This window comes from Sorex araneus, chromosome X, assembly GCF_027595985.1.
Source record: "Sorex araneus isolate mSorAra2 chromosome X, mSorAra2.pri, whole genome shotgun sequence".
Lineage (NCBI taxonomy): Eukaryota > Metazoa > Chordata > Mammalia > Eulipotyphla > Soricidae > Sorex > Sorex araneus.
The window spans coordinates 339,179,042-339,199,143 of NC_073313.1; the positions used below are offsets into that span (position 1 = coordinate 339,179,042).

Below are 20,102 nucleotides of genomic sequence, written 5' to 3' on the forward strand. Positions count from 1 at the left end.
GAAAAGGGCGGGCTCCCACTCCCTGGGACCCGGCAGCATCTCTGCCCTTCCCCATGGGCATGCACACCCATGGGCCACGTGTGCTCAGACTGCACGAGCAGGAAGCTGGCACTGTCCCCAGGGTCAGGGAGGAAGGACTCCTGCTCCCAGGCTCACGTGTGCTTCTACTAGACATACACGGGTAATCCAGGTCTGCACGTCCAGGTGGCCCTCCGCAAAGAGGGACTGGCAGAATAGAGGTCTGACACTCGGGAGCATCATCAGTTCTTGGCATCAGAGATTCTGTGCTTCAAGGTGAAGCCCCGACGGATGCTGTCTGTAGCAGGCAGCAGTTGCAGGTGTTGGAATCAGTGGGAATTCCAAGGTCCAATTCCCACTCCTCCGGTAGTTTTTGCCTGTGAGCTCTGCTTCCCTAGGATGTAGCCACTATGAGGGGCCGATACAGATGTGGAGAAGCCACTGTCACCAGGCCTGTTCCCGGGTGACCCAAATATTCCTTCGATGTCTTGAAGCAGCTCCAGGAAACCTCTTATCATTCCAGAAAACCGTCCCAAGGAGACTGATATGGGTGGGCAGATGCTTGACCTGCAAAGGACTCTTCATCGCTAGTGTAGACTTGGCCTCGCCTTAATCCAGACTCTAGAAAATCAGTCGTTCCTCCATGGTCCTTGAATGAGGCTTCCCCCCCAACATGCACATCTGTACACTGCACATCCCACCCCCAGTAAAGACAGCCACCGGCAACACAGGTACAAGGCTCCTTCCTCTACAAGCCCTTGTCCCAGGCCATCAGCCCTGGTGTGACCTGGAGTCCTAGTTTTCAGTCCTTTCACATCTGTGGGCTGGCATCAGTCTACAAACCAGTGGTTAAAAAAAATGAATCCTCTGGGCTGGAATGATAGTAACAGCAGGTAAGATGCTGTTAAGATCCCCAAGACTGGGGCTGGAGCGATAGCACAGCGGGTAGGGCATTTGCCTTGCACGCAGCCGACCCGGGTTCTAATCCCAGCATCCCATATGGTCCCCTGAGCACCGCCAGGGTTAATTCCTGAGTGAAGAGCCAGGAGTAACCCCTGTGCATCGCTGGGTGTGACCCAAAAACCAAAAAAAAAAAAAAAAAAAAAAAAAATCCCCAAGACTTCCAACAGTGACTCCTGAGTGCAGAGCCAGGAGGCACCCCTAAGCACTCCCGGCTGTGGCCAAAAAACTAAAACAAATAAAATTAAAATAAGCCTCAGGCGTGGAAAGATAGTACAGCAAGTAAGATGCTTGCCTTGTACGTGGCTGACCTGGGTTCAATCCCGGGCATCCCATACGGTCCCAAGCACTGCCAGAAGTGATTCCTGAGTGTGAGAGCCAGGACTTAGGGCTTAAGCCCTAAGCATTGTCAGATGTGGCCCAACAAAATCAAACCAAAACATCCTGTAAAGTGCACTGCTCTGAATCAGATGTATGGGGCAGTGTTTTGGCAGTTGGAAACCATGGGCGGAGAGCTTGCCAGGGGTGCACAGCCTGGGGTCGCAGCATGTGAGTCAGAGCCTGATGTTTAAGACCAGATTTTGAGACGGGGAAGACTGCTCAAGTGATAGCGCACATCGTGGCGTGTGTAAGATCCTGAGTTTGGCCCCCAGCACTATGCTGCCCCAAACAGCCCTGACTGTGACCTGGGCCAAACACTGGAAGTGGCCCGTATTTGAAACAGATACGTAAACAGATTGCAAGGCCTGACCGTGTGCCAGGCTCCATGAATGGCTTGATTTCTGGCGGTACACATAAATCCAGTGTTCCTTGTGCATTGCTAGAGCTTTTTGAAGTCTCCAGATGGTGGCGGTTACCCAAGAACACCTCCCCCCTGCCTCCTTCCCAGACTCCTACAGGGAATTCAGAACGTGGGTTTTGGTCCTTTTAAGTCAAAGTAGGCTAGAGATTCCCTTATCTGTTTGAGGGCTGTCTTGGTGTTGTAGGAAATCAGGCCATGGGATATTCCTGCTGGTCACTTAATTTTCTCCTTACCCAAAAGCATAACCAAGTTTGGCTCAGAGTCATTTGCCTTTCCTGCCCTGGGCTCGGGTGGCTGGCTGCGTGGATAGAGTCAGGTGGGGGACCGACCAGAGGGAGCAGAAATACATCCTCTGTGCTCTAGTCAGACCTCCCCGCTGATGAGGAACAGCTCACGTCCAGGACCGGAACAGCCCCCTGGCCCTTCTTTTGCATTTCTATTCAGAACTGAAATGAAAACTAGATTGAAGGCCTAGCAGCATGCCCGTCTTTAGGAACACGCATTCTTCTCCAGGCAATATCTTCCCCCTCTCCAAACCACTGTTATTTCAGGACTGCAATTGCCTTCAGAGATGAGCTTGTTCAGATACACAGGAAGGAACCCGTTTCGAGCTTCCAAATTGAAAGTGAGTGACCTTGGTACACTGTTCCTCAAGGAAGCCTTTAATAAAAGTGGCTGGTAGCTGTGATAATACCTGAGGATTAGTTATCTATTGCTGCATAACAGATTACTCCCCAACTTCGTGACTTAAAGCGATCATTCATTATCTCCACATTTCTTTGGTTTGAGGGATAGAGCAGCTTAGCAGAGTGGTTCTGCTCGGGGCCTTTCCTGAGGACCAGTCAGGACTACATCCGCAGAAGGTGCCAAGGCTGGAGCACCGGCTCCCCGGGGCCCCTCACACAGCTGCCAGAGTCTGCGCTCCTCACATAAGTCATACCTCACAACAACTTAGACCTCACACAATTCACACTCACCGCAGTTCATACCTGACACCTCGGGTACTTCACAGCTCACACAACGCACGCTGCACATAGCCCAGGCCTTTCTCGTAGTTCTCCCCTCACGCTTCACACAGCTCACCTTTCACTCAGCCCACACAGCTGTCAGCTGTCGCTGCCCTTGGGTTGGAGGCCCCAGCTCCTGGTCGCTCCTGGGCTCGTGGACCCTGGCTGGAAGCTGCTTGAGAGGGAGCTAAGAGGAGAAGCTGAAGTACCACTATAGCCCCATCTGGAGGTCACCGTGTGTCACTTCTACCTGGCTCTAGAGCCACTGAATCCAATCAAGAGGGCAGCACTGTCGTAGTAGCATAGTAGTGTAGCACTGTCATCCAGTGGTCCATCGATTTGCTCAAGCGGGCACCAGTAACATCTCCATTGTGAGACTTGTTGTTACTGTTTTTGGCATATTGAATACGCCATGGGGAGCTTGCCAGGCTCTGCTGTGGGGGCGGGATACTCTCGGTAGCTTGCCGGGCTCTCTGAGAGGGACGGAGGAATCGAACCCGGGTTGGCCGCGTGCAAGGCAAATACCCTACCCACTGTGGAAGTAGCTTAAACAGCCCTCCTGGATCAGTCGCCCCCCCCACCCCCGTCAGGATGCACGGGCTCCCCATTGCCCTGCAGGAAGAGACGCCCCTTCTCCACCGTCCTGCCTTGGAGGTCTGCGAGTACTGCCTGCCATGGAGCGTGAATGTGTGGCCCACAAGAGTTAGAGTTCACTGTTCTGAGGGCCCTGCCCTCACACTCGGGGGCTTCTGTGCAGTCTGGCCCCCTGAACTTTCCACCCTCCTCCAGGGAGCACCCCAGGCATATCAAACAGTGAGTGCAACTCCAGTGCTCCCAAATCACCCCAAACTGCCACTGCTTCATTACAGGGTAAGGGTGGAAGAGAAACCAAACAGGAAAAGCCGGGGGGGGGGGGTGATGGGTGTCACGTCTTGAGAGTAGGGTCGGTTGGATGGTTAGTTGGCTTTTATAGGGGCTTCTGCCAGTGATGCTTGGGAAAAGGATGCAGGTACTTTGAGCACAGTGCTCATACTTTGAACCATGGTGCACTATCCTCAGGGACCACCCTGGTACTGCTCATGAGGGACCAGTCAGTGCCAGGGATCAAAATCAGACCCTCACACATATCAAGCATGTACCTTACTCTTTTAAGCCATCTCCCCAACTCTTTTTATGATGACTAACTTGAGAATGTTATTTGATCTGCTTGTAAACCAACTGATGACTTTCAAAGCCATCATTTCCTTTGGGAGTGGGGGAGTGGAGAATATGAGATCAGTTTGGACCACACCCCGTGGTCCTCTGGGACTATTCCTCACTTTCCTCAGGCGTCACTCCGGGTACTGCTTGGGGATCATGCAAGGCAAGCACCTTAGCCCCCTGTATTATCTCTCCAGCCACAAAGTCATACTTGTTAATCTCACATAGGCACAAGTTTCCTAAGTTATCCAGGTGCTACAGGCCCAGGTCCACTCCATTTGGGCACTCTCGTCTAGCCAAGGCTTGAGGGTGGGAGGGCATCTTTGATGCCTGAGTCAGTGGTGTCTTGTGCTGTTCAGATCAACCAGGCAAATGACAGAGCAGATAGCCTCGGTTGGACCCTGGGTGATCCCTTTTGGGGTGTTGACTGGCATTGTGAACTGATCATTTCAAGGCTTTTTGCACAGATGCATGCACTCTGAAATCAGTAACTACAGGACTGTGATAGAGCCCCTTTGTCAATAACACGTGTTTATTTTTCTCCCTAGCAAATTGTCCACTCCTGCCTAATATTTTGTTCTTATTCACACATCAGAAAACAAACAAAAAAAAAACATTAACTGCAGTGGCACTGGCTTTTCTTTCAAGGAAAACCAGAACACAAGAGAAACAAACCAAAGTTATTAACCAAACAGGAAAAACTATGCAAAGTGACAGTTGCTCAGAATTTATTGTAGACATTTTAAAAAGGGGCCACACACCTCAGGGTGCCCTGGAGGAATGAGACTGATACGTTTGCGCAAGTTAATAATCATTCTCATGTGTAACATACTTGATGCTTTTCTTAAAAAGAAAACCCGTCTCGCCTGCGTCTGGTGTCTCCGAATGCTTTATGAGCATCATAAACCCAACTCTCCCGTCAGCCAGAGCAGCTTCCCGGCACCCGCACCTCCGTCGGCGGCGAGGCTTAAAGCATGTCCTTGCGAAGCCTTCCCTGACAAATTGGTTTTCCTACAGAGAAATCTGCTGCTCCTCAAATGTATTAGGACAGTGTCTGGGAGCACATTCATTTTTTTTACAATTTTTGTTGTTCTTGGAAATCACTGCAGATCCTAACCAACCTGGAGCAAGGCTCTGCTGAGGACGGCAGCCTGGGCAGCCTCACACCGGAGAACCGGCAAGGTCGGTAGCCTGCACTGTGCTTCGTTAGACAACGGGTGAGAGTGGCTCTGGGCTTAGCCCCCAAAGACTGTTGTTATCCCCTGGGCGAATTTTCTCTCTCTCTTTCTCTCTCTCTCTCTTCTCTTCTCTTCTCTTCTCTCTCTCTCTCTCTCTCTCTCTCTTCTCTTCTCTCTCTCTCTCTCTCTATCTCTTCCTCCTCCCCCCTCCCTCCCCCCCTGTTTCCTCTCCTCCCTTTGTCTCCCCTCCCCCCTTTCTTTTCTCTCCCTCCCTCTTTCCTCCCCACCCCCCTCAATCCCTCCCCTCTCCTCTCTCCCTTCTCTCTTTGTTTTTTCCTTTGTTACTCAAAAACACATTCGCCTTCTGCATCTTTGTTTACTTGTGCCTTCGGGGGCACACACACCGCCCTTACACTGTTGGTGCTTGAAAAGAGTCACGGCATCCCGAGTCCCACTGATGCCCTCACCCCCTCATCCCTTTGGAGACCTGCCCACACGAAGTAATCATTCCCACCACGGAGGGCGTCTGTGCAGGGGCGGAGGCACCCGAGAGGCCTTGCCACGGGCGGGGCCCCTGTGTGCAGAGCCTGCGCGCTCCGGAAGATCAGTCGCCCTGCTCGTGATCGGTGCCGCTCAGTGGAGACGCACGTCGGATCGTGCCGCAGGCCTCATTCCGATGGTCCTTGCCTGCTTGGGCCCTGCGTCTGCCACAGCCACCTCAGGGCAGCACGCACAGCGCAGCGTCTGTCGCACACGGTCACCTCCTTGGTGCAAGCATCTGGAGCCCCACCTTCGTCTGCCTGATAGGGAGTGAATGTCACTGGCCAGCACTGATTGTGGGGCGCCTTCGGGGCTCACTCTGAGGAGACCCACGTGCCCTGAGGGGATGTGGGTTGGGGGTTCCACAGGGAGAGCAGGATGGGGACAGGAGAGCAGGATGGGGACGGCTAGGGACAATGAGGGCCTGGGCGTCGTGGGAGGGCGATGTTTGCCCTCGGGGGCAGCCATGCTGTGCCCTGTCAGGAAGCGCCAGGGAGCAGGTGAGCAGCACGGCTCTGCTCAGGCACATGCGCCTCCGTCACTTCACTGCCAGAGTTCAGCCAGACCCGGGTGCTCTGCAGTGGCCCAGTCCCCAGCATTTCCCATACCCCAGTCACTGGATTCCCAGAGAGGCTCTGAAGGAGAAGGAACAAAGCTCAGAAAGCACTTTCTGGAAATCTAGGAGTCGCAGCCAAGAAGAAAAGATTGATAAGGCAAACGGGAAGACTTAGAGCTAGGAAAGAAGTCTGCAAAGATAATAAAAATAAATCCGCAGTTCACTGAGGTAAGCCGCATTTTACATTCATTAAGAAAAGGGTCGACTCTTCACAAAACCATGTCACAGGGAGGGGGACGGCAGGCAGCTAATGCACCTTTAATTGCTAAAAGGCAAGTGAACTAAGGTCTGAATGCTGGCACCTCAGGCGCCTGTGCGGTTCCTCGGCTCTCCGGGAATCAGCATGACTTCGGGAGTGGCTGCCCCAGAATAGAGCATTGTGGTGGCCAGGAGGGCAGGTCGTTTCAGTGAGTGCGTAGGACGGGCACAGGGCTCTGGGGTGGCTGAGAGACGTGTGTCCAGGCCGGAGCCGGGCCGCACTGTGTACCTTTGTCCTCTTGCCCATGGCGCTCTTTGTCCTTTCCATCTTGCCCATCCTGGAGGTGCTCTGTCCTCACTCCTGCCCTGTCCTCCCACAGCGCTCCCCACCCCTGCACCCCACCCCCGCCTCTGTGTCTTTGGGTTTCTGTTCTTGAACGCCGGCCTCTCTGGACCGGAGTGCTGGGTATGGTCAGGCCCAACAGCTCCTGGCCTTTCTGAGCCTCCCTTGTTATCCGTCAACAAAACAGGCTTTAAAACGACTCCATCAGGGACTGGAGAAAGGGTACAGGAGGTAAGACACTGACCTTACATGTGGCTGCTTTGTAGTCCTGGTTGGTCCTGGATGCTGGTATGGTCCCCCCAAGCGCCCCCAGGATTGAGCCCTGAGCACAGAACCAGGCAGGAGTATGCCCTGAGAACCAGCAGACGTGCCTCCCGCACCAAAAACACAACCGTCTACAAAGCAGAACTCATTTCTGATTATCACAGCGTGTCAGACTGATAAAGGTCAGCTAAGGGGAACGACCAACTCTTCCCCACCCCCACACAGCTCCCCGGGGATCCTCTGGGCTGGGAGCCCGTGGACAGATAATGAACAGATCGAGCATCATCTGATCAGTAGTGGGCAGGTGAGGGGATAGGGTAGCACCCTGGCTGTCCACGCCAGGTATCGGAAATGCTCCAGGAAGTCAACGGTTCTGGAAAAGAGGTGACAGATACCCTCATGGGATGTATGCGGGATGTATGCGTGTCCCTGCTAAGCACACATCCACGTCATCTCCGTGCTGACCTCTGGTGAGAGAGGCCCCACCTCACAGTGCTCCGGAGTCATGCCTGGTGGTACCTAAGAGATCAGACCCCTCGGAGTATGTGCCCAGCCGCTGAATTATTCTTATGTTTGATCTTTTAGGAAGCGCTTTCGGGCCTGCCCACTTGACCTCCCAGGGCCCTCAGAAGCTGGCCCAGGCCAGGATTTACCGTGTCCCCTTTGAAAAGGTGGGGAGCTGCGGCCTGGAAGGGGCAGCCCCGCAGCGGGCCTTCCTGCCGTTCCTGGCCCGGCCGCCCCCGGGGCTGCTGCCCGTGGAGGTCTGGCCCTGCTTGAAGTGGGGGCTCTTGCGTGTGCCCTGAGTCAGGCCACCCCCGTCCTGTTTTTCACCGCCGCCTTCTCTTCCAGGAGCAGGTGGTGCCACGTCTCCGGCAGGTTGGGGAGAGGGGGCGGAGACACGAGCCTCGGCAGCCCAGCCCCGCAGCGCAGCGGGCTCCCAACACGGGCCGTGACTGCGCCCCCGCGCCTCCCGCCCGGCCGCGTGCCCACCACCCGCTTGCCTTGTTTTGCAGCCTCCATCCAGCTGTGGAGGTCACGTCTGGGCCGCGTGCTGTGCTCCATGGCCAACTGTCTGCTCCTGATGAAGGTACGTGGGCCCAGGGGCCCCGGGTTCTGGGGGACGGCGCCTGGCGGGGAGCAGGAGGCCTGACTAAGCTGGCCTTCATGTGCAAGTCCAGCAGCATATACAGAATTCATGTCGGGTTGCTCGAGCCGGGCCTAGATTCTGTAATTAAAACCATCATTCATCCTCTCATTCTCTCCCGCCAGTAGATTTCTCTGCCTTCCATGGTTTTTGTTTTGCTTTTTTTTTTTTTCCTGAAGTGGAGGTTGTTTTTCCTTGTCTTGACTGGATGTGATGATGAATGCTTACGGCCTCTGACTCCCCCCCGCCACCTCCTCCTTCCCAGGGGCTTCTGAATCCAGGAACTGCACTGCGAGCCGGGGCCTTTGTTTCCGTCCCAAGCAGCTTCTCCCACTCACACCCCGGGCTTCGGGCTGCCCCCCTTGGCCAGGCAAGGTGCCCTTTGCTGAGCTGCAGGGGGCGGGGGGAGCCGGGAGCTGCTGTGGAATCGATTAGCGCAAAGGCCCTGACGGTGCTGCTGAGCCCGGGGATGCTGTGAGGAGCGAGCTCGGGGCTCCTCCCACAAGCCAGTCCAAGGTCGTTGCTGAGTGGGATTTTCTGCAAGGCAGAGCAGGCAGTTTACCAAGCGGAGGTGGTGCTGGAGGGCTCCGTGTGAACCTGACCTGGCAGGGCCGCAGCCCTACGGGAACCTTCTGGGCACGGTGCCCAGGTTGGCTGCGGGTGCAGGGCACAGCCAGGTACCGTTCGCCTGTTCCTTCAAGATGAGCTCCCGCCCTGGTCAGCTGCCCCACCCTCTGGGTCCCTGGGCCACCTGACAGGGGGATCCCCGCGGCCTGGGACCAAGCCCCTCCTCCGGCTGAGGACAGAGCTGCTCTGTCTGGACCCCACCAGCACCCGGGCTGTGCCCTCCTCTCAGCACAGGCTGTCAGGCGGCGAGACTGCCCACGGCTCCAAGGGTCTTTCCTTCCAGCCCGCATGTCCCACAGGGCCAGCTGCCCGTGCAGTGACCACCTCTGCCCCTGCCCCAGCCAGGCCCCTACATGGGCAGAGGGACACGGCAGCCCCTGCCTGTGACCTTTTCACAGCCAGGCCTGGTCCCCACTGCCCCTCTAAAGAGGCCAGGCTTCCCCGCCACTGACGGATGTTGCCCGCTCACACGCCCTCCTGGTAGGCCTCCAGCCCCGGGGGCCACTGTCAACTGCCTTGGAAATTCAGTGGCAAAGGCAAAGAAATGAGAGCAAATTACAAATTAGCAGGGCTGATGTTTCATTAATCACGGGGCTAAAACTCCTCAGGAGGGAACTTACTTGTTCTACTGGTAGGTTTTCATTTGCATTTTTTAAGACCTTTTTTAGTAGGAAATTATGGAATAAAAATGCTTTTCTTTGTGGCGCCGGGGTAGCAATAACGCCAGCAGGCACCAAATGTAAGTTTTCTCCCTACATTGTTGGGACTCGGTACAGAGTATATTGTTGTGTTTCGAGAATACTTTTAGAAAGAATGCAGTTTCATGTGAAATGTTAGGTTAATCTTTTATGTTCGTGAGTTAGAAAAAGAGTGGCAAATTCAGGCCACCACAAGGATATGGGTAGTCTGTTGGCACCAGACCATGTGTGTCTCCTCAAAGGACTTGCGTGGGCTAACAATGAGCCGTGTGTGCAGCGTTCCATTATTTTGAATAATGTCTGTATTACAGGGAAGAAAGTATTAATTTTTTTACTGATGAGAAACCTATTCACACACTTCCGCCCTAGCACACCATCACTCACTCTTGTATATACAAATAACAAAGCCTGAAATTTCACCAACCCCCACTTTTTGCGTTGTTTTTTGGTAATTTTCACTCTGGTCCTATTCGTTTGGGACCTCCCAGACAGTGCCTAGGGGACCATGGCAATATTTAGCCAACTGGCCTCATCGTTCAGTGCTCAGGTTGATGGTGCAGTGCCTCTCGGGCCAGGCAGTGCCCGGGCTTCCCACAGTCCCTTCTGTGGTGCTCCAGGGCCATGCATGTGGGGAATTAGATCAAGTCCTTGTTTGTTTGTTTTTTTTGTTTTGTTTTTTTTTGTTTTTTGCTTTTTTTGCTTTTTGGGTCACACCCAGTGATGCACAGGGGTCACTCCTGGCTCTGCACTCAGGAATTACCCCTGGCAGTGCTCAGGGGACCATATGGGATGCTGAGAATCGAACCCGGGTTGGCCGCGTGCAAGGCAAACGCCCTACCCGCTGTGCTATCACTCCAGCCCCAGATCAAGTCCTTGTTCATGCACCCCTGACCCATGAACCATCTTCCCAAACCCCCGACTCTCCCATCCCACCTTTGTTTTTATTACAGCTTAGGTAACACGGTGACAGTAGTGTTGACATGTATCGTTTGGAGGTACGACTTTGAGGCACCTGGACCACCAAAGTGCCCAGGATTCTCCTCCCCTGTCCCTAGTGTCACCTCTACTCCACCCCTACGTTCCCTGCCCCAACTCCACTTTCCCCTACTGTTTAGTAAGCTCAGTTTTGTGATGAAAGGTCAAGGGCTTGTCATCATCCAATACTATCTATTCCCTTGTTTCATTTCTCTGTTAAGTCACAGATGAGTGAGATCATCTGGTATTAGTCCTCCTCTGACTTATTAACATGCTGCCCTCAGGTTCCATTCAAGCTGCATTGAAGATTTCATCTTACAGCTGCTTTGTATTGCATTGTGCATAGATACAACTTCTGTACTCATTCATCTGCTGTTGAGCATTGGGTTGTTTCAATTACCCTAGGTACTACAGGATACATATATGTATATATGTATAGATATAGACATATATAGAGATATATATAAATACACCTATATATGCAGACACTGAAGTGTGCAGTGAACTTAGGACTACATGTATCTTTCTAAGGTAATGTTTTTGTGTTCTTGGGGTAGGGAGGGTAGGGAAATTACACTTGCCTAGAAGTGTAATCTCCAGATCATATGGAAGCCCTGTTGTTAATCTTCTGTGACATTTCCACCTCTGTTTTCCTTAGCAGCTGATCCAGATAACATGCCCCCAACAGTGAATGAGGGTTCCTTTTTCACCATATCCTTGAGAACACTGTGTGTTTCTTGATATATGCCATTCTCACTGGTGTGAAATGATACCCGTTGTTCTAATTTGCATTGCTCAGATAATAAGTGACAGTGAACATCTTTTGATTCGCGTGTTGGCCATCTGTATGGTCTCTTTAAGGAAGTGTCTATTCATCTCCTCTTCCCAGTTTTTGATGGGGTTTATTATATTCTTCTTGTTGAGCTTTTTGAGTGTTTAGAGACTTTTCTTGCCCTATTCCATGCACCTATCTCGATTGACATTGTCATCTCTTTCGTCTATGGATCTGGGTGTTTGTCTCTGGGCTGTTTCTCTTCCATCGGTCTATAGCTTACCTTTATTCCAGTATCACACATTTCTTTATTAAATACTTTTTTTTTAAAGTAAAATCAGATTTTATTTGAAAATTTTGAGGAGGGGAGAGAGACAGAGAGAAACACTCAAAAGATAATTTGAGTTATCTCAATAACTCAAATTGAGTTTTCTCAATATACTTTGGGCTTCTCTAGAGTAGAGAGAGAGCCCCAGAACACATCTCAGCGTTCAGGTATGAAAGTACACATCTCAAGAGGGGAGATGTGGGCAGCACATGTACTTGGCAGGAACACATGTGCTCAGCTGCATTTGTGCACTGGCAACACATGTGCCCAAGCAGCACATGCACACCTGATCACTGTAGCTTGATAGTAGGATAAAAGGTAGGAATGCAATACCTCCCATATTTTCCTGCAGAATTTCTTTAGCTTCTATAGGGATTTTCTGAAGCCATACAGCTTTTTCTGAGTCCTCCATGTGCTTTGGTAGGTTTATTCCTAGGTACCTGATGTTTTAGGACACTTCGTTATTTATATAACTGACGGGTTGGGAGGAGGAGGAGTGCTCAGGGGTCACCCCTAGCAGTGTGTTCGATGGTCGCTCCCAGAAGTATTCAGGGAACCCTGTTGGACGCTGTGAAATGGGGTTGTCTTTTTTATTTCTTTCTCTTCTACATTGCTTGCACATAGAAATGCAACGAGTTTTTGTGTACTGATGTGTTAGCCTGCTACTTGGATAATATTGCCAACCTTACTTTTCGAATGTCACTTCCTCTCCTTAGATTCACAGTAGCTCTGGGGTGCCTGCCCTGGTAGACCACAGGGGCACATGAACTTTCGGCACAGGGGGGCCTGGGCTGCCTTAGCCTTGAGTCTCCCTGGTCTCTCTGGGATGTCCTGTCACACCTCCCACCTGCACAAGCCCACGTGGCCTCTCGTGTCATTTAAAGGAACACGCAGCCACACCAGCCTCCAGCTTTCTTGCTTCGCCCACAAGTCCTTCTTGGTGTCAGAATATCATTGTTAACAATGTGGCTGAAATGAATTTGGTCCCTGTAAGTGGGTCATTTCTCAGGTCAAATCTCTGTGGCTGCTGAGTGGGTGAAGCTCTTTGAAGAGATTGTTTTCATTTTTCACCTTTCACGGGGGCCACATTTCCTCTGTTTCCCTTCAAAGCGTGTCCTAAAAGAATCAAGAGAACTCGCCCTGCCCCGCCCCGGCTCCACCCTGACTGTGGCTGCAGTGGCTGGTTTCCCAGCAGTGTCCTGTCGAGACCCACACCTCATGGGGGCCATGTCTGCTCCTTCACCGTCCCTCCCCCTCTAAGGGACAACATAGTGTGATGCTGCGCTCAAGTGCTCAAGAGCAGTGTAAAGGAGCCACCTGTATGAACAGAACATCAGAGGAAGTGACATTTGAAAAGTAAGCTTGATGGGCTGGAGCGATAGAACAGCGGGTAGGGCGTTTGCCTTGCACGTGGCCGACCCGGGTTCGATCCCCAGCATCCCATATGGTCCCCTGAGCACCGCCAGGGGTGATTCCTGAGTGCAGAGCCAGGAGTGACCCCTGTGCATTGCTGGGTGTGACCCAAAAAGCAAAAAAAAAAAAAAAAGAAAAGAAAAGTAAGCTTGACACCATCAGATCATCTCAGAAACCAGGACTTCCAGGGCCGAGACATTGGCCAGCAGACCATCCTAGGAGGGAGACGGGCGAGGAGAGAATACCGTAGCGGGTGACTCTCAGTGCACCAGGTGCCCAGCTGCGCCCGCCTCCTTCTCCAGCAGACTCCTGGGGCCGGCAGTTTGGTGTGAACGGAAGCCTCACCCACCCTCGGCTCAGCTCTCGGCTTCCTTCAGGCTCCAAGAGATGGCCAGGCAGTGGCGTCAGGCTGCTCCAGGAGACACCTCACAGCAGGCATGTGCCCTTACACACACACATGCACACACACACACGCATTCACACATGTTTACACGCGCTCATCCACACACATTCGAGTGCTCACAGCACCAAACAGCATGGCCCTGCTCGGGGCAGCAGTGGCAGGCAGGGGGGCTGTGGGGGAGGGCCCAGGCGGCTGATGTCAGGCTCCTCGGAGCGAGCGCCACACCTTGAATAAGATTCATTTTAATGAGCCGCACTCGAAGGTGCCAGACTGCAGAGTCTTTTCATAGTTTCCTTGCCAAAATAAAATCGTACTTGTCTGTCTTTCTCTGTGACGTCCCAATTAGCAAACTTGTAACTCCAGTCCCAGTTTGGGCGAGACTGAAAATGTAGTAGGAATAACAGTTGCGTCTGGGATTTTTAGGACATGCCAGTTAGGAGGAAAACACCCCCCTGGTGACCACGTTTATCGCTGACCGGAGCTGGAACTCTGAGGATTCGCCTCAGCAGGGCGGGGCGCCCAGTGTGTGTGCCCAGCCCTCAGCTCTGCCGGGGAGCTGCCCTGTTGGGGCCCCGAGAGGAGTGAGGCTGCTTCCTGGTGACGGCTGAGTGGAGGAGGGACAGGTGACTGCAGACCTGGGCACCGCTGGTCTCACTGGGTCACCAGATGCAGCACCGGAGGGTACAGATGCAAAGTCAGAGCAGCCGGTCAGAGGGTGAGGCCTGGCGGGGCATGGTCCCGAACACGGGGCCCGCAGAGCCGTCACAGACATCCCTGTGTAAATGCAAACGTGAGCGGGCACTGCCTGGGGAGCATTTGCTTTGGACTCTGCCAGTTTGGCCCGTAGCTCTATGTTCACGCTCTGCTGTGCTGCTTGGTATAGCTTTTAGTTCGTTTACATTTAGCACATACCTTGTGTTTAAGAGATGCTGTCGGCGAAAGTGGTTTATGTGCTTGGTGGGTGGAGACAGGGAGGAATCTCCAGCTCACTGCGGTATTTTGTCAGGACAGGGAATCCATTGCTGCTTGGAAGGCGGGAAGCAGGGGCCAGAGAGATAGTACAGCGGTAGAGCATGTGCCTTAGCTGACCGGGGCTCAATCCTTGGTAACCCATCTTGTCCCCTAGACCCTGCCAGGAGCGAGCCCCGATTGCAGGGCCAGGAGTAAGTCCCGAGTACCCCCCTCCCCAAAGAAAAAAGGAAGTTGGAGGTAGAAGGACCTTCAAGTCTCTGAGGTGTGAGTCCCTCAGCTGATCCACTCGTGGGAGGGAATCTTGCCCACTCTGGTAAAACCTGGAACCCTGGCTGCCAGTCTGTCAGAGGCTGGTGCCCCCTTCAGAGACACGCCTGGGGCACCTGGCCCGCCAGTTCTCCTCGCGAGATCCCGTGGAGGTGGGTCTCCGGGGCCTTGCGTGATGCCAGAGACTCTTCTCCCGTCTCGCTTCCCTCCGCTTTCCCCAGGACTACGTGCTGGCCGTGGACGCCTACCACTCCGTGATCCAGTACCACCCCGAGCAGGAGGCGCAGCTGCTCAGCGGCATCGGCCGCATTTTCCTCCAGGTACGTGTCACCCGCCCGAGCCAGCCTCTGCCCTGGAGCCTGCGACCCCCCCAGAGTTTTCACCCTGAGGATGGCGACGCTTTGGGCGGAGAAAACATTCCCATTCAGACCTCCCCAGAGTTCACTGCAGAGCTCTTGACTCTCATTCTGGCCTGACGCTGCTGAGTCTCAGACTTGGTGAGCACTTGGCAGCCGACTGCTAAATGTGCACTTGGATAGATTTTTGCGGGTGAAGTGCTCAAGCAGCTTACTTTAGAAATGACTGTGCAGGCTGGAGCAATAGTACAGCAGGGAGGGCATCTGCCTTGCATGCGGCTGACCTCGGTTCAAACCCCAGTGTCCCATTTGGTCAATCCGCTGAGCACCACCAGGAGTAATTCCTGAGTGCAGAGCCAGGAGTCATCCCCGAGCATCGCCAGGTGTGGCCCAAAAATAACAACCAAAAACAAAAAAATGACTGCTAAACTCAGGAAAAAAAACAACAAAAATAAAAAAACAACAACGTATTTCTTCTTGGTCAATATATATTACCTTACTGGTCACACTGCTGGAAAAGGCACCAAAGTGTGTTCAGTGAAACAGTGGCCCCAACAGTGCAGACGCGGAAGGAGAAGAGCATTGCTGAAGGGACTATCTGGTGACAGAGACTGACCCAGGGGGGCAGGCAGTCGTCCCGTGCAGATGGCGCCAGAGAGCCCTTGCCCACCCTCGTCCCGCTCAGTCCATAGGGTTTCTGCTGTGATACCCCAGAGCGGGGCCCAGGAAGGAGTACGAGCAGCAGGCCACGGAGGTGGGGTGGGGACGGTGGGGGGGCACACAAGTACTAGAGCAGGCCCACAGCACCCCGCTGGGCCACTCGCCTCACCACAGGAAGGCCATCGCCCTCCCTGATTGACAAACCCAGGGCCAGATACATCGTACAGGGGATAAAGCACTTGCATGGACCCCGGTTCCATCCTCCATACCATGTACAGTCCCCCTAGCACCGCCAGGTGTGGCCCAAAAGATGGTGGAGTCAGTCACACAGTTGTCGACAAGAGGGGCATGATTCACTACAAAGACTAAAAACCATGAAGAGAGGGCTGGAGTGATAGCACAGTAGGTAGGGCATTTGCCTTGCACATGGCCGACCCGGGTTCGATTCCCAGCATCCCATATGGTCCCCCTGAGCACCACCAAGAGTAATTCCTGAGTGCATAAGCCAGGAGTAACCCCTGTGCAACACTGGGTGTGACCCAAAAAGGAAAAAAACAAAAAAACAAAAAAAAAACACCAAGAAACATGATGTGAAGAACCACGTAACACTAGGGATGGATGGAGCCAGGTGAGAGAACAGGAACGGACACAACATTTCTCGCTCCCCCCCCCCCCCCGCCCCCTTCCCACACACACAAAACACAGCTGAACTCCCCTCGTCAGTATTCTACCTTCTCTCTGCATCACCTGGTGCCTGGGGCTCCATTTGTAAGGGATTTCTAAGATTCTTCATGAGCTAAAACATCTCTGTACACCCCAGTGCCTTCAGATAGTTGTACTTTGTGTTTCTCCTTTGTTTCGTACAGTTTGTAGTTCTGCAGACACTCTGACAGCTAATGCAGTATGGATTTATTCTGCTGCAGGAGGGGCTCTCTCCATTCAAGCACAAGTCCCTGATAATAACAGACACACACGGACTCGGAGAGTCTGACCCTGCCCTGCTTCCCACATCACTCTGTTCTCCGTTTGGATTTGCTCAGCCAACCCACCTGAGTCTTCCATAAACATTTAAACTAGCTCTTCTTTAGGATCCTTTCTTTTTTTTCCCCAGGGTCGGGGAGCTGGGGTGGGGGTAAGTGACCCACACCGGCTGGTGCTCTGGGACCCCTTCTGGCTCTGTGCTCAGGAGTGACCCCTGGGGTGCTCAGGGGACCCTGTGTGGGTGGTGTGAGGATTCAAACCAGGATCACAGCTGCCTCAGCTACATTTGCATGGCAGGTGCCTCACCTCCTGTGCTCTCTACAGTCCCTCCTTAGGATCTTTATGTTTTGTTCCTCCCTGATACTTCTGTACTTCGTGTTTTTTTGTTTCTATTGAGCATTTTATATTTAAAGTTTTTTAATAAAAAGTCTTTAAATGAAGGCTTTTTTTTTTCTTTTTGGTCATACCTGGTAGTGCTCAGGGGTTATTACTGGCTCTGCACTCAGGAATTAATTCCTGGCAATGCTCGGAGGAACCTCTGGATGCTGGGATGGTCACATGCAAGGCAAAAACTCCCTGCCCTCTGTACTAGATTAAATGAATTTTTAATAGGGCTTCCACAGCTTGGTTTTTGGCATGCAGATAGTGACATTTCACTATACCCTAGATGATTCTTGAATTCCTAGAAAACGTAATGATTACTGATTGGTTGCCAAAGTTTACCTCTGCCTGATACATATATTCATCCATATCCTAACGTAACATTAAGGAAATATATATGGGTTTATATTTATGTTTCTAGAAAATGTAATACATATTTTTATATCTGTTATACTTCTGTTACCTGTGTTGATTTTGTCAAAGCAGATTGGAGACATCAAGACAGCTGAAAAATATTTTGAAGATGTGGAGAAAGTTACACAGAAATTGAACGGACTACAGGGTAAAATCATGGTTTTAATGAACAGGTACGTACTTAGAAACCAAAAATAATTTTTTTTTCTCAGATTTTTCAAGGAGTTCACACTCCGTTTACTGAGTAAAGCCCTCTGGAGAAAATGTTCCTTTTCATGCTCTTTCCTTGCCCATTTATCAGAACTGAAACCTAATAAAGCACAGACCAATGAAGTAAATTGGTATTTTCTTGAATTGCAGTCATCATTTTTTTACTCAAAAAAACGGATTTTCAATTTCTTTACCCTGGTTTTTCAAAGTACAGCTTATATTGCCCCCCGTTTTCCAATTAAGTTTGCGTAAATGCTTATTATCTCTGGTGCACCAGCCACATTTCACTCATGTTGTGGTGCCCTATGATGGGCTTTTGTGAGTAAAATCCAAAATAGGGAGACCGCGGGTGTGCCTGTGTATATCAGGCTGAAACCTGTGCCCAGTTAAAGCTTATGCAGAACAAAAAGATGAGATGCAGCAGGTATTATTACTTTTTTTTTAAGAGAGGAAATCATTTTAGGTGATGTTCACTGTATCACTGTCATCCCGTTGCTCATCGATTTGCTCGAGCGGACACCAGTCACGTCTCCATTGTGAGACTTGTTGTTACTGTTTTTGGCATATCGAATATGCCACAGGTAGCTTGCCAGGCTCTGCCGTGCGGGCGAGATACTCTTGGTAGCTTGCCGGGCTCTCCTAGAGGGGCGGAGGAATCGAACCTGGGTCGGCCGTGTACAAGGCAAACGCCCTACCTGCTGTGCTATGGCTCCAGCCCTTAGGTGATGTTACCACCTCGAAGTTAGTCGGGGTGAACATTACTTTGATTTGCCAGCCAGAGGGCCTGATGCTGTTGAGCTGGCTGGAGCCCTGCCCCCTTTCCCTCCGGAGAGCATCACCCGAAGACTGCCGAGAACTCCCCGGGAGGAGCCGGCCCAGCCTCCTGCGCCTGTGCTGTCTGGGCATCCCCCAGTCCCCTCTGACCCATGCTGGCTTTAGACTTCCCCTGGCTTTTTTTTTTTTTTGCTTTGCTTTTTGGGTCACACCCAGTGATGCACAGGGGTCACTCCTGGCTCTGCACTCAGGAAAAACTCCTGGTGGTGTTCGGGGGACCATATAGGAATGCTGGGAATTGAACCCGGGTCGGCTGTGTGCAAGGCAAACACCCTACCGTCTGTGCTATCGCTCCGGCCCCCGATATTCCCTGGCTTAACCGCTCTTTGTGACAAACTGTTTGTCACTTTGGTTTCAGAGCTTTCCTCCACCTGGGTCAGAATAACTTTTCCGAAGCCCACAGGTTCTTCACAGAAGTTTTGAAGACAGACCCAACAAACGCAGTGGTAAGGCAGTGTGACAGATGGACAGTCATCTTCCACGGCCCCCAGGAAGTGGCAGGGCTGGTCAGGGGGAGGCTCCCGCAGGGCAGGCCCCCCCCCCTCCGCACAGCTGTTGAGGCACAAGGGCGGGGTCACAGGTGCAGCGCAGAAGCGGCCAGCCGGCTGCCTCTGTCCAGCCCCCTGTCGGTGTCCCTCTCCTGCAGGCCAACAACAACGCCGCGGTGTGTCTGCTCTACCTGGGCAAGCTCAAGGAGTCCCTGCGGCAGCTGGAGGCCATGGTGCAGCAGGACCCGCAGCACTGCCTGCACGAGAGCGTGCTCTTCAACCTGACCACCATGTACGAGCTGGAGTCCTCCCGCAGCATGCAGAAGAAGCAGGCCCTGCTCGGCGCCGTGGCCAGCAAAGAAGGCGACAGCTTCAACACACAGTGCCTCAAGCTGGCCTAGCCCCCCCACCTCCGCGCGCCTGAACTGGGCACGCGCGGGTCTCCGATGTCTTCATGCAAACGAGGATTCAGGAAAACCGCTCTCACCCGTGTCTGGGAGCGTCTCTTCTTGATCCAGAGCCGTGGCCTGGGCCAGGACGTGGCCTGCAGCTTGTTGAATTCCAGCCAGCTCAGCACCGCCCCCCTCCCTCTGCTGCTGTTTGTGAATTCAGGAGGCGAACATGCCATTAGCATGGTGGTCATGGACAGAGAAAAATCCATAATGACACACCGGGTCTCTCGTGCTTCTTCCTGGAAGCTGACCTGTTCCACTTATTAATTCTGAATCTCCTCAGAGAAAAACTGAGAAGTGGAATAGAAATCACCCTCGCTCTATCCCTGAATGTTCCGGAGAATTTATAAATAATGGACGAGAAATAACAAACCTAGATTGCCATTCATCTGCCTCTTGTTTCCTTCCTCCCACACGCTCGGACCAAGCACGCTGGTTCTTTCTCAGCTGTGCTGCTCCCTCCGACAAGCCCTCGCATGCGAGACCCCATCGAGACTTCAACCCTGTGTCTGCACGCCCTGAGGGGTAGGGATTGCACTGTGGAGCAGAGGCTTATCCCTCAAAAGAAAGCCAGGGGCTGGGGTGTGCCTCAGGTGTGGAA

The 20,102-nt window shown here is 52.6% G+C and overlaps 1 protein-coding gene across 1 annotated transcript in view; it reads left to right on the forward strand.

The window, feature by feature from the left end:
• TRAPPC12 (trafficking protein particle complex subunit 12) overlaps positions 1–19,889 on the forward strand; it is a 73,888-nt gene extending 53,999 nt beyond the window's left edge. Inside the window, exons 7-12 of the mRNA XM_055120949.1 lie at positions 5,097–5,169; positions 8,140–8,213; positions 14,947–15,045; positions 17,590–17,690; positions 18,920–19,007; positions 19,208–19,889. Of these exons, the coding sequence (XP_054976924.1) occupies positions 5,097–5,169; positions 8,140–8,213; positions 14,947–15,045; positions 17,590–17,690; positions 18,920–19,007; positions 19,208–19,450 (678 nt within the window). The 3' untranslated portion in view covers positions 19,451–19,889. The remainder of the gene's footprint in view (positions 1–5,096; positions 5,170–8,139; positions 8,214–14,946; positions 15,046–17,589; positions 17,691–18,919; positions 19,008–19,207) is intronic.
• The last annotated feature ends 213 nt before the right edge of the window (positions 19,890–20,102 follow it).